The 16,247-nt window shown below is 40.5% G+C and overlaps 1 protein-coding gene across 3 annotated transcripts; it reads right to left on the bottom strand.

Moving 5' to 3' along the window:
- Positions 1 to 964: 964 nt before the first annotated feature.
- Positions 965 to 15,125, bottom strand: LOC122521433 (ets DNA-binding protein pokkuri). Of its 3 annotated transcripts, none has more exons than XM_043642171.1 (6): positions 14,557 to 15,125; positions 12,013 to 13,333; positions 5,462 to 5,697; positions 4,672 to 5,379; positions 4,334 to 4,583; positions 965 to 4,247 (listed from the first exon to the last, which is right to left on the bottom strand). In XM_043642171.1, the coding sequence occupies exons 2-6, from the start codon at positions 12,057 to 12,059 to the stop codon at positions 3,977 to 3,979; spliced, it is 1,512 nt and encodes a 503-aa protein (XP_043498106.1). In that variant the 5' UTR covers positions 12,060 to 13,333; positions 14,557 to 15,125; the 3' UTR covers positions 965 to 3,976. The 3 variants fall into 3 exon arrangements, with proteins under 3 accessions (XP_043498106.1, XP_043498108.1, XP_043498107.1); XM_043642173.1 differs by having other exon boundaries at positions 4,789 to 5,379; XM_043642172.1 differs by lacking the exon at positions 12,013 to 13,333.
- Positions 15,126 to 16,247: the final 1,122 nt, after the last annotated feature.

Below are 16,247 nucleotides of genomic sequence, written 5' to 3'. Positions count from 1 at the left end.
AGGTGATCGATCATCGTTGGATTTAACAACAAACCTTGGAGATTTTTTCTATTTGAACGCTTTAAATGACTATTTTATAAAATATATGTATAAATACATTTCTGAAGGCACACACATGTTTATCCACTATAAAAATTAAATATAATTATTTATATTGTGTTAGTGTATTAAAATAATTATTAATTAATCGATGCAAGTGTCTACTGTTGTCTAAAAACTCGGAGTATATGTTCTGTCAACCGTCTTCCTCGAAATTCCCCTTCAAACTGGCACGTTGTCCTTAATGAAAGTTGCAGTGATAACTTCGAGAGTAAAATTTTCATCTAATGAAACATAAATTCTAAATTAATTAATATTCAAAGTACGTTAAAGGGTATGTAATGTTTAAATAAATATATATGCGTTTAAACAATCTTAAATATAATGAAAGTGCATTAGAATATTAAAATAATTGATAATTAATCGATAGAAGTGTCTATTGTTGTCTAAAAGCACCCAGTATAACGTCTATGTACCATCCTCTTCGAAATTCGCCGTTGTAATGAGTCATTGTCTTCTGTGAAAATGCTTTTATTAAAAGTTGTTTATATGACTTTCCGAACGTTGCGCATGTGTGTAACGAGAATTTATATGAAATAGAGAGAAATTAAAATGTAAACGCTCTGATTTTAGCATTTTTACATTTTTATGTAATTATTTAAACAAATGAACATACGATCTATGTACCTTCCTCTTCGAAATTTGCCGTTGGACTAAGTCATTGTTCTCTGTAAAACAATCGTGTGAAAATCGCGTTGCAGTCAACGTGTCAAGGAGTATTTTTAATGAAATTTAAAAGTTCAATCATTATTAAATAATACAACACAGTATTATAGTATTCAAATGAAATTCTTTCTAGAATTTGTTTTACTCGGTAAGAGATACTCTACTAAGGAAATAGTCGGAAATAATAAAAAGATGAGGCTTTGATAAGTAAATAAGTTTATATTTACAGCGATTATCGTTCATCTTATTTTTGCAACAAGTTATATAATAAAAGTGTCGCTAACTTCTAGTTTCGATATATTTTACGCAGGACGAGTCAATTGTAGAGATTTTCCCGTTGATTTAATAGATCAAATTCTTTCATTTATGTTTACGAGATTCTCCTGCATGAATATTAATTATTACATTTAAATATATCATAAAAATCTTGTTCTTTTTCTTCCAAACTTTTCACGCGTTTATGTATATACTTACATATCGCAAACACAAATCTATAAGACACACGTAGTTATAGTTTTCTTTAAACAACGTTATGTATTTATTATTACGCGAACATGCATCTTCTTGCCTCTTACATTCGTCACTCTTTAATATCATAATATAAAAATCACAGCATACAAGAAGCCTAATTCAAATGATCGATTTTATCTTAATGGAGCACTGTCGCAAAGTTTCAGATTTTCAATTTTTTAATTGTCTTTTGTGCAGAAAGTACTACATAATCATGAAAAACGACTTTCTCTCTCTCTCTCTCTCTCTCTCTCTCTCTCTCACTCTCTCTCACTTGTTCTTACATACTTTTACGTATTTTTCTCCCAATCAAATCTCTCGTAATTCACGTAAATGATTCTAGATTGAAATCGTGGAATGTAAGCCACAATCGCGTCAGTAACAGATATATAAATTTCGAATATAAATTTTGGTAGTAAAAATATATATATTTATTTATTTATTTATTTATCTTTACATAACTTTGTGTATGATTGCGTATGTGTGGGGATGTGTGTGTGTGTGAGTGTGTGTGTGTGCGCGTTCGCACGCGCGCGTGTGTGTATATATGTATACATACATAATATATATGCATATACGAGTCGTTCACAGGCCAAAGCGACTAAAAATTGTTGAAACGTGAAAACATATATATTTGAGAAGCGTAAGCTAAATTGTCCATATTTAAATGAACCTTCCTTTATAAGGAGCTTAAATATCATTGAATAAGAAAATGTTGTACGACTGAATAAATTATATAACTTTAATATAATTGTAATTTAATAAATTTTCTCTAGCTTTTTTATATAAGCGATTTTAGCGAATCGATTTGGCAAATGAGCGGCTCATATATAACTCTGGCCCCGATTTTCCATAAAATTCTTTTTCATTAATAGAATTCATTTTCTATCAGTTTTTCTGTACGATAATAACCTATTTATATACATTGACTATATTCTTAGATATAGTCGACGCTATCTATATATAAATTTTATATAACGGTGCGCGTAATTTTTTGCTCACCGGTTACTACTCGTAATTAGACTATTTGAAAATGTTCATTTAAACAATCAAATAAAATATACATATACAGTCTTATTAACTAGAAAGATAGTCGTTGGCACAAATGACTGCTTAAAAATGAACTAGGCCGCGAAGTATTAGCCTTTATTTGACAATATTTTCGTGTGTTGAATAATTTCATAATTACGAAAGTAGTAGGAAAGATAATAAACGGCGATCACTTTTATCTCATATGTTATAATCGTTGAAAGAGGTGCAACAAAAAATCAAGTTGTTTTTGTACTAACAACGTTCAGCAATCTAAAATATACGATTAAATTAAATGATTGCGAGATATGCATGTGAATGTCGCTAAATCGTTTGCGAACAAAGTTTCCATATGGATGCGGACATTGCGCACATATCTTATATTATGTTTGCACTGATAATGTGATTTATTAGCTTTATACTATTTCACGCACACACACATATATACGCATACGGATATATGTGTATATGCATATAAAGGTATATTTAATCTATATTTGAGGAAAAGGTAAAACTAAAACGTTTCGCATTAAAAAAAGGGTTTTATGAAAGAAGAGATATGGATAAACATTAGCGGAATATCCGCAAACCTTTAAGCTTCATTGAAGCGTCCACCGATTCGACACGACGATTCACCACTTATGTTAAACTAAAGTATTTTTCCGCGACGGTTATAACGAATCATCATGCATTACGAAACATACAATAATAGGCAATCCAGATCTTTCGTTTTTTACTAAAATCGATATGTTGGGAGAATAGCGCGGAAGTTCCATATATATATGTTGATTCCGCGAGGAGGTAACTTGAAAAAAGATCGCATAGAGATCTTCTGTCAAGTATACGACCCTCGACCCTCCCATTTTACAGCTTACGTTTTAATCATTGAACATTATACATTATATAATATTCGACTTTATTAAAATATTATATTTCGTAAATCTGCTTTAAAAAATCACGACGATACCCTATACTATGTATTAGACGTAATTTGTGTTAAAATATTTTGCACGCTTATTTTCACAATCCATGTTAATAAGTTTGAATGTCCTTTAAAAAGTGTGTTGCTCGTTAACCGATAGATGTTATTTATCTGATTGCACTTTAGTAACAGGCATTAATGGACAATGCTAAACCCAACGATATTTATTCATTCTTATGAGTTCCATATTCTTCGAGAAAAATGATTCATAACCACAGACGGCTTAAATCTTATCCACCATTATGGCCCGATTGTAAAGGGGGATTTGACGAAATCTTGTACTATTATAATAAGCGATGGATTTCTGACCGGTGCGTGGACGAAGTTGGAGAGGTATCCGTCGGTATCCTTCGGCATCCTTCGGCATCCTTCGGAATATCGAGCTTGCCATCGAAAGAAATATCTTACTACGACTTTATCGATCTCCTTGTCTTGGATCGATTCTAGTCGATTCTAGAATTGGTAACCAAACAGCGATTTCCATTTCTTCACAGGTAGTAGTCCTCGGAAAAAGTAGGATCTTCTTCGATCCTTCGATCCCCAAGAAGTTTGGCTTTCGTTGGAATATCGCTCCATATTGGACGGCGGGCTTTCGTTGTCTCTTCGCGTATCATCGCAGAGACGTCCAATGCTATCCTACTATCGTATATAATCGTGCGTCGTCGCGCGATATCAACGCTAGGACCCTCGTCACTTCCTCTCTTCCGGTTCCTGACTGATCTTAACGAGATTATACGCGTGACTTCTGTACTTGGTAGGTGGATCGTGTAACGGTAGAGGTTGCTCGCTCGACGGTTGATTCATACCAGACATAGAAAGATCCGTCGGCATGTCCGCTTCCGCGTCGAGTCCGTTTCCGGTAATGCTTCCCTCCTCCTCCGGTTCCGATTTTATTCGCGTCGGTTGTCGCAATATAGACATAGTCTTGAGGTTTTTCAACTCGCTTGGATTTCGAAGAAACCTGCGAAATGCGAGATATCGCGCGTAAAGATTCGTCGAAAAGAAAAAAAAGGAAACAAAGAAAGTTAATCGAACGCGTATACTCACTGATAGCAGTGCCGCTCTCCCTGGACTTTCCTAAGTATGTTTACGCGATAGTAATAACGCAAAGCTCTGCTCATCTTGTCATAATTCATAGACAAATGATTTTTCTGTATTCCCCAGAGGCGTGCTAAACCAGGAGGGTCAACGATCTTAAAAACTCCGGTATCTCGACATTTCCAGGCAATATAATTGGTATACCGTTGGGATGAATCGTTGAGCAACTGCTGAAGAAAATCCCATAAAAGCCTTCCATCTGCAATAGAAGAAAGATCTATAATATTTTCCATCGTATATTTTGTAGTATACGTATCGTATATGTATTGTATGCATCAGATACGAACTGGTATTAGGTTCGGACGAGTCGGTAGGAAAGAATTCTCTGACGGTATTCGCGGCTGCAGCGGCAGCAGCAGCAGCAGCGGCAGCGGCAGCAGCAGCAGCGGCCGGCCTATACGCACCTGGAGTAAGAGGCATCATTTGGGAAGGTAACGTCGGACTTGCTTGATCCTTTACGCAAACCTCGCTGAGTCTTTGCGCAGCGAGTGCCGTAGGTGTAGCGGGTGGACTGTTACTTCCTCCTACTTGATGATTGTCCTCGTCCGAATCGCTCTTATAAATCTGCATCTGATTGGCGTCCGCGTGCCCAGGCGAACCAGCTTGGCTGTCGACGGACGGTGCCGGGGACAAAGTTACCGAATTTGCCGACATCAGGGTAGCCAGATTAGCGTATGGATTTTCCGTCCACGTAGGCGTAGGTGGGTGCGAATGAGGGCTAAGCGGGTAAGCCGACGGTCTGGTAGGAGTTACCGGACTACTGGGAAGGCACCTTTGCAACTGATTAAAATCGCGCGCGAGCATCGCCAAGACGTTGTGCAAGACGTCACCCGCCCCGGGGCACCTTTCTCCAAGATCGGCTTTCGTTAGAAGGCAAAGTGCTTTTCCATTCATCTGGAACATATCCATGTCGAATTGCGGCAAATCAAATTCCCTTTCGGCCCATCGTAGAAACGCTGCGACATCTTCTCTCGACCAAAGTCGCGGATCGGAGGCTGTAAGCGCGATAAATATATCCTTTGAATCTCTGCTACGTAATAAGGACACACGTAATAAGGACCTCGAGTTTCCTCTTACCTAAGCTCGCAGGCAAGTGCGTCTTAAAATCGAGCAACGGACTCGGTGGTGGATGCGTCGTTGGTGGAAAGTTCATACTTGGTCCGTATCGCCAAAGCAATTCCGTAGGATTAAAGGGCAACGTTATACCCTGTTGTATTCGAGAATCCATCCCGGTTAATCCGCTCGCGGCGGAAACCGGCGGTAATTGTGGCAATTGAATCGCTGGCAACAATTTCATAACACGCCTCGTCTTCCTGCAAAGAACAAATATTTCAAATATAAGTTAGATTAACTAAACTATTAATCGGTTAACGAGTCAAAGTTTTGCGAGTCAATGTAAGGTGCACGAATGTGATGCGATATGATGTGTACGCTATAGAAAATATATTTAGAAGATTTATTGAAATATCTCGAGGTAAACTACGAAACGATGATTTGTATCGATCAGCCACGAGGGACCACCACGCTAATTCGACTCGAGCGCTCTCGTGTCTCTCGAGACTATGTTGTCTCGTACGATAGACATCCGAAAGGTTTTCGCGATCATTAGCATATAATGTAGAGGCATACAAAATGAAAGACAGCAGGAAAAGGTGTATCCGTTCTCAATGTGGATTTGCATAACTTATTTCCATCGACGTCAAAGCTATTTTCGTTCCGGTGAATCTCTCGCAAAAAAGGTCTACGACAGGAAAGAATCGAAACTTCTACGATCGTCTATCCACCAGGTCGTAGCATTACTTACTATAATATTAGTTGTATGAACTATACGAATAGATACGTACGTCTTCGAATGTCGGTCAAACTGTTGATTAAATAATGATTCACGTAATTTCATGCTAGACGTACGAAATAGGAACGTAGGGCATACGAGAGAGAGTACTATGTACGTAGCGTAAAGTATGAGAGTCGAGCTATGCCAACAACATCGGTGTCACTTTCTCGAAAAGGAAGTAAGTAACTACACAAGTTGCGCCAACAGATGAAGGCGCCTGTCTGTGGGGAGTGCACCTATTCCACGTACATCTCAACGGGGTCCGGTACATGTTTCTTTAATTATTATCTACGTATGAAGGATAATTTAGATACACTGTCGATCGATTATGCGAACAAAGTACGAACAAATGTTAGTACTATTATAATAACCAACTAGTATTTGGAAATACCTATATACAACCAGGAAACGCAAGAGGAAAATCCTTGCCTTGCTTCCACAGGAATTTATCATATAGCGCGACGTCATTTCTCTTTCCCTCGCGTACGGTTAAAACGATAACAGGTGGCTTTTTTGAAGTTTTCTTCGTTAACGATCGAACGCTTAATGTAAGATATATATTGTTTCATCCGTGATGCACCGAAGTAGAGAGGAAATATGAGCAAATCGCGACAAAGAAATGCGTTCTCGGAAAATGACGCACTGGTAATACTCGTTACGCGTTGAAATAAATGAAAGTGTATGTCAAACGTAAATCTTAGTAAATCTTTAGCGGGATGAAGGTTGATAATTGAAATTGTATCAATTAAAATCGATAATAATCGATCGATAGGATGGAGAAAAGCTCGTGGTAAGCGTTACGCGCTCCTAACGTAATCATTCGTTACGCGTGTGCCTATATAAGCGCTCCTCTCGCGTGGCTCCAAATCGGTCGACCGATACCAGCCGAGATCAGACGGAGAAAGTCGAGCGCCTACGCTCGAAGCGTAACGGCACATACAGAGCTACCGGATTCTTCTCCCACTCCTTATACATACATATATTCCTTTTAGCAGAGATCGAGGAACAAGGAAGCATTCTTTGATCCCATATTTTCATCTTACATTTCATTTTATATTTCATCTTTCTCTTCGTCGATCTTTTTACGAATTTCCGATCAATCGAAAAATCGATTCAAAATCATCAATCGAAACTTATTTATATTCCATACGGACGTTCGTTGTCCAATTTGGACAACAATTGCAATTTCTTCAAACAAATTGATAAGGAAGAATAACAATAGCGAGACGAACGTGCTTTTTATCGTATATCCAATGACGATGGCCCGACGGCGATGGCCCGATGGCCCAAAGCCGACGACTGCTGCTGACCACCACCAACGTGTGTTCTCTTTGTAAATCTATAAACTGTCTTTGCGCGTGCGTAAAACATCAATGCGGAAAATAAAATTGGCCTTATGATGATTGCCGGCAAATTCGTCTTACGTGCATTCCTAAGTAATCTTGTTAAACTTTTAACGGTCTTGCGAAATAATAAGGAAGGAAAAAATAAACTCTATGTACGGTTAAGCAAGTCTACATCATCACGCGTGCACGTAACGCTCCGAGCGATAAATCGTTTCTAACGTAAGCCTGAACATCCAACACCCAACATTCAGATATTATGTGGTGCGCATAGAGAGACGCTTTTCTAACTCTTTTTCTTTACGAAAGATTCGTAACTTGGGTTATCGTTCGCGATGACACATACACACATACAAAGTCGTGTAAAATTCGATCATGCGATTTGGAATGAAACACTTGCATCGATCGTATTTAATTTTCATTGCATTCGATCGAAATGAAAATGACTCGGTTACGCATAAAATGCCTATTTAAAGCGCCTATGTATATTATCAATTGTTCTTGGATTTATTAATAGGTACTTAGGTAAAAAAAAAAAAAATAAATGTGCACGAATCATTAGCATCGACAAAAATCTCGTACAATCAGAAGTACGCTTATATATGCGATCGATGTCAATAACTCTAACTTGGTGGAAGATGTTTTTTGAGCACAGACAACGGTCGCGATAGTGGACGATAATGGTGCTCATCGAAATCATTGGACTTTTCATGTTTCTTTCTCGTTCCTTTGGTACTTCCATCCTGCATAGAAAGAACTCAGTCTCGTCGCGTCTCATCTCGTCTCTTTTCTCGCGTTTTTCTCTTTCCGCGTGCGTGCACGCTTGCTTGCATATACGTCCGTTTACGAAAGCGAACCGAGTACGATGTCCACGAGAGCACGTGTGAACGCAGCCTAACTATGTGGGCTGTGCACTCGACTGATAAAACGCTTCAGCGACGTGTCAGTGACCCTCCTCCCTCCTACTCTCTCTTTCTTCTTTAAATGCGCGTGCGCTCGCTCTCCTTTTTCCTTCTCATTCCTCCTCATTCCTCCTCATTCCTCTTTCTTCTCTTATCCGACATCTTCATGATGTCTGTCCAAGGTTTCGAAATACATATTATACTTCGCGTTCGTATCTGCACGCTCGAAAAAAGAATGAAGTACCTAACTTAAGGGATAACGCCACTCTAGTGTTCCGAGAGATAGCCTATTTTTGGGAATTTTTTTTATAGGGATATGGTAAGTGCAAGACAAAATTCGTTTAAAGGACTTTATTATATACACTTCCAACAACGCAACATTCACAATTTGTTCCGTTACGTGCCGTCACAAAATGGCAGTGTTACAGTTTAGCAAAGCAAATTTTATATCGATAACGATGTATGATATAGATTATCTCTTTCAAAGAGCGCGCGTAGGATGATATTTTGAAAATATTATTTTTGGTGGAAATGGTACACGATAAATTTTGGACAAAATTGTTTATAAAAATAACAATCTAATCCTATATTATTAGAAAATATATAGTTTTTTCATGATCAAAAATTAGAGAATAAATTTATCCGCCAGCGGAACACTGTTTTCGATCTAAGGTTTTCTTTGCTAAGTTACGACGAGCTGCAATTTTGTGCTGAAAAGATTTGCGATGAAAAGATTTGTCAATGTTGTTGAAAGTTTATATAGCACGAAATTTTGCCTTCCACTTATTCATATTCCCATAAGATTTTGTGAACGCTAGTAGAAGCGTTGGGGTTGGACTCGGTCCGGAGTACCGATTCCAAGAACTTGGACGATACGAATTGATCTTATGTTTGAGAACTACTGCTTGCGTTACAAAGAACAGCGACGAGCCCTCCGATGCACGTGCATGCGAGTACCGTCGACCGGAAGTCGATGAAAAAAAAACCTAGTTCACCCTCGTCACTCGGCACCAGCTTCTCTTCATGGGAACCAACCTCCTCTTCTTTCTCTCGCACATCAGCGCGCACGCACGCACGATGCGTACGCACGCACGCACGCACGCACACACGCACACGTACTATGCCACCACACATACGAAAGCGATTCGTTTCATCTCGATCTTCCTTGTCTCTTACTCGACGCTAGAAGAGGTCTGTTCAATTTCCAACTTATCGTACAAGTAATTCTCTACTTATGAACTACGCTCCCTTTGTGCATAGCAATTTGTTTTTTCGAGAAAAGACAATTTTTGTAGATTTGAAAAGAAGAAAAAAAGACAAATACCCTCTCTCTCGCTTACGAGAAATGTTATTTATATTTTTGTCCAACAATCAAACGGTATCCGCATTCAGCGACCTTCGTATTATTCGTATCTTCCGCGATTTTATTCAAGGATAACTGTTGCTTCTGACTAAAGTCATAGACGGAAGTTCCCAGTAAGAGAAGGTTAAAGCAGAAACGGGATTGGAAATTTCGAAAAAGTTTCTTCTACCTAAAGACTCATCGTGAAAAGATGAAGGCTTTTTCTTAAAGAAATAAAAACAAAAAATGAAGGAACGAAATCCGTTGGCAGGTAAGGTCGACTGGCTGATCCCTTTAATTCTGTGGCCTCTATAACCATTAAAAAGGAATGGTGGGAGGAGCCGGTCGCAGGTAGTCCGTAAATCTTTTCCGTCACCTGCATTTTACCTGCCGCTGAAGTACCATAAGACGCGAGGGTAACTCGTGCATTATAACGCGTTCTCGCGCAAATACTTTCTTCGACATTTAAATGAATAATCGAATAGGTGATTAGGTCGTTAATAAAACGATCTATAAGTTCCCCTGTTTTTGTAACGTCAACTCCTATAAAAGAGGTATAACGATGTAATTGAATCATGTTTTCTAAAAGTACCACGAAATTTATTCGTAAGGGAATGAAACGTGCCAAGAGGGAAGTATGCAGAGAGAATAGAGAATAGAAAGACGTGCGCGCGAACAATCAAATTGGTAACTAAAGGACGACAAAAACGTTAGCGAGAGAGAAAGAGATAGGCACACTTTAAGATTTATTATCCCTAAGAATAATTTACAAATAATTTAACGAATACGAAATCTAGAACAAATATTGGCACGTTAAAATAACGTGAAAAAGGAAGCTTCGACTCCTATATCGTTGGTTGAAAATTCGGGCAAATATCAAGGACGAGATTAGCTTGGATGAGCGAAGATAAAAGATAAGTAGTTCAGACCCTTTCGCGAGCTCCGAGTAAAGAAAATGCGAGGAAAGGGAAGATGGAGATATAAGAGAGAGAGAGAGAGAAGAACTATCGTCGTGTCTCTTGTCCCGGATCCGCCGACTAGTAATAATAGTTATCCCGACGGCAAGGAATGCCAGCAGAGTTGTTGCCCTGTGAGTAGCGTCGTATGTGTGAAATACGAGAAGGAACTTGACGTTCCACATAAAACGGACGGAAGCAAGTCGGTTTCGATCGGTTTACTTTTTGCAAAGAGCTTCCTCTTATCAAAAAGACGTTAAATAAGGAAAAACGTTGGACAACGAAGCAACCTCTCCTCCCTCTATTCGTTCCTTCATCAAAATAAAAAAGATATTGAAAAATTTGGATAACTCGTTAGAAAAAGACCAACAACCGTCACTTCCTTTTCCTCTATCTTTTTCTTCCCCGCAACTCCGACCGAACGGATTCTTTCAAACGACAGCAAGAGGAGCCGGATGCCATCCATCGTGTCCGCCAGTTTCCTTTTGCTTAGTTTTTCTTGCTTCGTCGGTCAAAAGATACGGTAAAAGGCGGGAATACGAAAAGCAGAGTTTCTCTCTCTCTCTCTCTCTCACGCACACACACACGCACGCACACAAACGCGCGCCTGGTCGTCTTTCTATTCGACGGCAAATACAAGGAAGGACAATGAGAAAAGAAGAAGAGAACCTCTTCGGAAAGGAAAAGATCTGACAAGACGCCAATGAAGCTCCATTCCTCGCCTCTTTTACAGGCGATAAAGAAGAAAAAGAGGACCAAGGTCCGTGCTTCCGGTCCGGATACCGACCGGTTCTTCTCTTTCGCTAAAGCAAAAGAGAAAAAACGATAAAATGAGAAAAGAAGCGGATATACCTCTTCCTTCGTTCGACGAACATACATATTATGTTTCATCGTATTTATCGATTGAAATATTCAATAAAATGAAGTTACAAAGATTTCATAACGATATACTTTGGATGATCATACTTTGGGTCAACTAATGGATAGGACGAATAATTGTAAGAAACCTATAAGAAGACTATGCCGATTAAAGATGTCGTAAGTAGATAGGTACAATGCGAATATGGCGTTCCTTACCACGCCTTAACTGTCGGAGACACGTCTCGCGTCTGACGTGTTCAGCCGTTTCTAAGCCGCGTGGCGTCACGCGTACGTTTCCTTGTGTATTCTAATTGTATGTATGTATTTATGCTTCAACGCAAGGAGTAAAAATGATCAGGTTAATTATCCTCAACGTTATCTTTGCGTTACCTAAAATCTTTCGCATTCTTTACTAGTAGTTGCGCTCTAGGCATCATCCTCCGTTCCGAGTCGAGGGCCGAAACATTAAAAAAGCATAAAAAGAATGAAATGTTTGTACGAAGGTCGTTCCAAAGTTGACGGTGCGTTATCGCAATGTTCGCAAAGATCGATCGAGCCCTTCCCTTCTGGGTCCTACAGAAATCTCCATTTCTCTTTCCAAGCCACAGTATATACTGCTTCCTCTCTCTTACTTCCGGGTTCGAGGCTCTTCCGGTGAGCTCGACGCAATAGCGTTGAAAGGGCTCTCCCTCCTCTCGTCCCACTTCCTTTCTCCAGCGGGTTTCCTCCCGCGCTCCTCCCTCGCTCCTTCCTGGCTCCTTCCTCGCTCCTTCCTCGCTCCTTCCTTGCCATCCTTGTCGTCGTCGTCGTCGTCGTCGTCAACGACGAAACGCTTTCTTACCAAAGCCGCCTTCAACCAAGCTCACCACCCTTCGTGTATTTCCCCTTTTGCCACTCCTTTATCCATCTTTGCGTGTGTGTACTTGGCCGCACGCACGCACGCACGCACGCACCATTGTATGTACCTTTTCTTGGCATTCTCTTTGCTATCCAAGAAGCACTTTTATCTTATTCGCAATCGCGATCGATCGCGGTGTTCAAAGATTTTCTAATGGCAAAGCTTTCATACGAGACGAATAAAAAAAGTAGTTGCGCGTGTCATTCCGCGTCGCGGAAGATATCTACTACCGCTACCGATCGCGCTCTGATTTATGGTCAAAGGATTAGCTAAATAAATACATACTTGGAATGAAAACAACGATAATGAGAGATGAAAAAGAAGCAAAGGCAAGGAAGAAAAAATGGAATAATAGCGTGAACAAGAGGCATTATACATATATACATATATCGGTATATTATACACCTATATATTATACTCCCACCCTTGGGAGCAGACAGTAGAGAAGAGTAAGTCGGAAGAGAGTGGGAAAAGAAACGGCTCGGTGCGGCGCGGTGCGGCGTGCTGCGGGGCAAAGTAAGAAGGAGAAGACGGAAGAGAGAAACGAGGGAGGGAGAATAATCCGATGGTAGGAGAAGAGAGACTGGAAACGGAAGGACCGAGAGAGGACAAAGGGGGGTGGCGAGAAACGGGAAGGTGAACAGCGGGAAGGGGAAGAAAGGGAAGAAATAGTCAGCGTGGAGAGGAAAGGAGAGGAGAAACGACCTTTTCAATGTAATCACATCGAGCTTGTCTCACAGAAGCGTCGGCAACCAGGAAGCAAAACAGAAATAGGTGACCGCAACGTGCAGTATGCTGACGGACGACGAATTCCTACACAAAATGGACCTATTATTTCTTTCCACTCTCTCATCCGATCTATCTTGATCAAATATAAACATTTTTTTATGCACACCCATCCCCGTTCTACTAAATCCCCAAACTTTCCGAAAAAAATACAAAACTCGCGTAACCAAAGTAAAAAGCTGGAAATAAGTATTTTCGATGGTTTCAACGAGAACAACGCGAGTTTGTCTACTACTCGATTTGCTACTTACCGAAGAGAAACCGGAAAAAAGAGGGCATTTAAATCATTCTTTCCGTCGACTTTATACGAAACATACGCGGATAAGCAATTAATATAATCACATTTATTTCGCAACACGCGCGCTGCTCGTTGCTGGCGCAGGACGAGAGAGAAAGAGAGAGAATCTTTTTTATTCTTCCTCGCTTCACATTTCATTTACTAATCTCGATTTATCGCACTTTCTACTCGATGATAATAACATCGATCGACTTGTTAAGAAAAAAAATAATACAAGAATAAATAATAGAATTTAAACAAACAAGCTGAAGAAGGTTATTGTTTAGTTAGCTCGTTTCCTTCAAAATTTGAATATGTAAATAAGCAATAAAGGAACGCAACGCGTTATAAAATCGCGTGATCATCGGTACGCGTTAAGCTCATCGAACTATACGTGTATCTAGCGATAACGATAACGATAACGATAAGGATGTTAGGAAGTCCGTTAGAAAAAATATCCAAACGTATCTCACGGTTCTCTTCGCTCTCCCTAATGATATCTCGTAACGAATTAGAAATAAAAGAGATGACGATTCTCTCGATGACGCGCGCTTGCGATTTATCAATACGAAGTTTCTTCTGCAAAGAAAAAAAAAACAAAGATGCGACCCAAATAGTTTATCGAATGAACTGTGTTAGACAGAGCTATCGCGTTCAATGTTTTCTTTATTTGTCATTAAAATTATATTAATAAGAAGAATTATTTATCCTCGAAAAAGACGTAAGTTTTTGTAAGATACATATGATATTCCATTTGGTGGATCATTGCATCGTCTCGACGCGGAAAGTTTAAAAGAAAGAAACTACTGAACGCGCGTTCGGATGATACTAGATCCGTACGATAAACGCGGAAGTCGTATGGATCGAATCTTAGGTAAGAAATATGCGAGATGATCGACCTCAATATTCCTTTTCTTTACGTTAATTGCGAGAATCGTTTATCCATAATACAAGGGAGAAAAGGAAAAAGTACCTCGATGAAAGTATCTTTCGGCAGATTTATCGAATCTCTCCGCGATGCGACGAAACTTGTTAGATCATCCCCGCTAGAGTTACGTCCCGATCTTCCAGCTCCTCTTCCTCCTCCCCTTGCCACCTTCTCCACGCCTCCTTCTTCCGTTTCTCCTCCTAGTACCGTGGCTGTTGTGCGACGTGACGTACCGTCTCACGATATCATCAATGTGACCCAACGTTGATCGACCCCTTAACCAATCTATCTTCCGATGACTTTTAATCGGCATTCACTCGATAGAGATACTTTCTTTCGAGTTCATCGTTCAACGAATAGTCGAACTACTATTTCTTTTCTGGAGGGAAAAACTTCCCTCTTTCTCTCTCTCTCTCTCCCTCTCTCCCTCTCTCCCTAACCCTCTTTCTTAATTACTTACGCACGCACGTACGTACGTACATACACGCGTCGTACGTATGTAGACACCCACACCCGCGCCGAAAGAGAGAGAGAGAGATCCAACTGTGGATTAACAAAACGTCACTGCTCGCGCACGTGAGTACACGTCGAAGTTAGACGAACGTCACCGACGGCTCAGCAGCGATGCTGCGCAATGTACTACTACTCGATGGACAGAAAATAATAACGACGAGGATGTTAAATATCCACACGAACTGCGCACACTTGAGGCTCATTTATCTCTAACAAGTCACAATTCCGTATCAACCATCTGTCGGCAAGCAGGTCTTTCCTCCTCGAAAAGTTTCCTTCCTTTAGCGAAAGGAAAAATGGGATAAAATTCGAAGAAGGGATAGCGGAGTGATCGAGAAGATCGGAGAGAAAGAGAGAGAGAGAGAGAGAGAAAGAGAAAGAGAAAGAGAGAAATAGAAGAAAGGAGAAAAAGATTGAGCGCGCGCGCGCCCCAGAAAGAGATAGAGGGGGAGAGGGAGAGAGGATAGAGGGGAGAGATCTAGATATGCCTGCCGGCTTAAGCTCGTCAAAGAGACATTTGGTGGTGTTCTTTGAGAGCAGTGGTGGTTACGGCAGTGGCAGCAGCAGCGGCGGTGGCGACGGCGACGGCGGCGGCGGTGACAGCGGCAGCGATAATTTCCCGTAACTCTCCTGTCTATTATTCCTATTCGTTTTTGTTTCCTCTCTTAGGGTAATAGAGACGGCACGGTCTCACGTACGAGTGGCAAAGTGCAAACGAAGCGGCGGAAATAGTAACAGGGAGCGAAATGGAAAGACACGCGTCTCGAAGCTGCCGAGTGACTAAGCTCGTCCAAGTCGCGCGAGTCATGCAGTAGGAAGTATCGCCTACTTGCTTGCCGCCAGATTCTATCCCCACTTTGGTATCGTCGATATCGCCAACGCTCTACTCGGAGAGATGGAAAGAGAGCGCCCTGATCCACCACTGGTGTGCGCCGTCGATGCGCGCGCCCGATGCGCACCGTTCATCTGCGTTAACTTGTGTCCCACTGCTCTCCAATTCTCCTTCAAAGATACTGACCACTTGTTTGGATCGACGTGTTCCCGATGAATACAGAGACCACCAACCCTTTCCATCCCTTCTCGGACTCGCACCCCATCGAGTCCCAACATTTCTTTTTCATTTCGTCCAATTCGAGTGCCAATGAACGATCTTTCCTAATACGAATCAAAAAACTAATGGTTCGAATGAAAAAAGAAATTGACGCAAGAGAGAAAACTATCAA

Source organism: Polistes fuscatus, unplaced genomic scaffold, assembly GCF_010416935.1.
Source record: "Polistes fuscatus isolate 324 unplaced genomic scaffold, CU_Pfus_HIC Scaffold4, whole genome shotgun sequence".
NCBI lineage: Eukaryota > Metazoa > Arthropoda > Insecta > Hymenoptera > Vespidae > Polistes > Polistes fuscatus.
The sequence above is the reverse complement of the archived record's forward strand: the minus strand, read 5'-3'. Positions and strand labels throughout refer to the sequence as shown.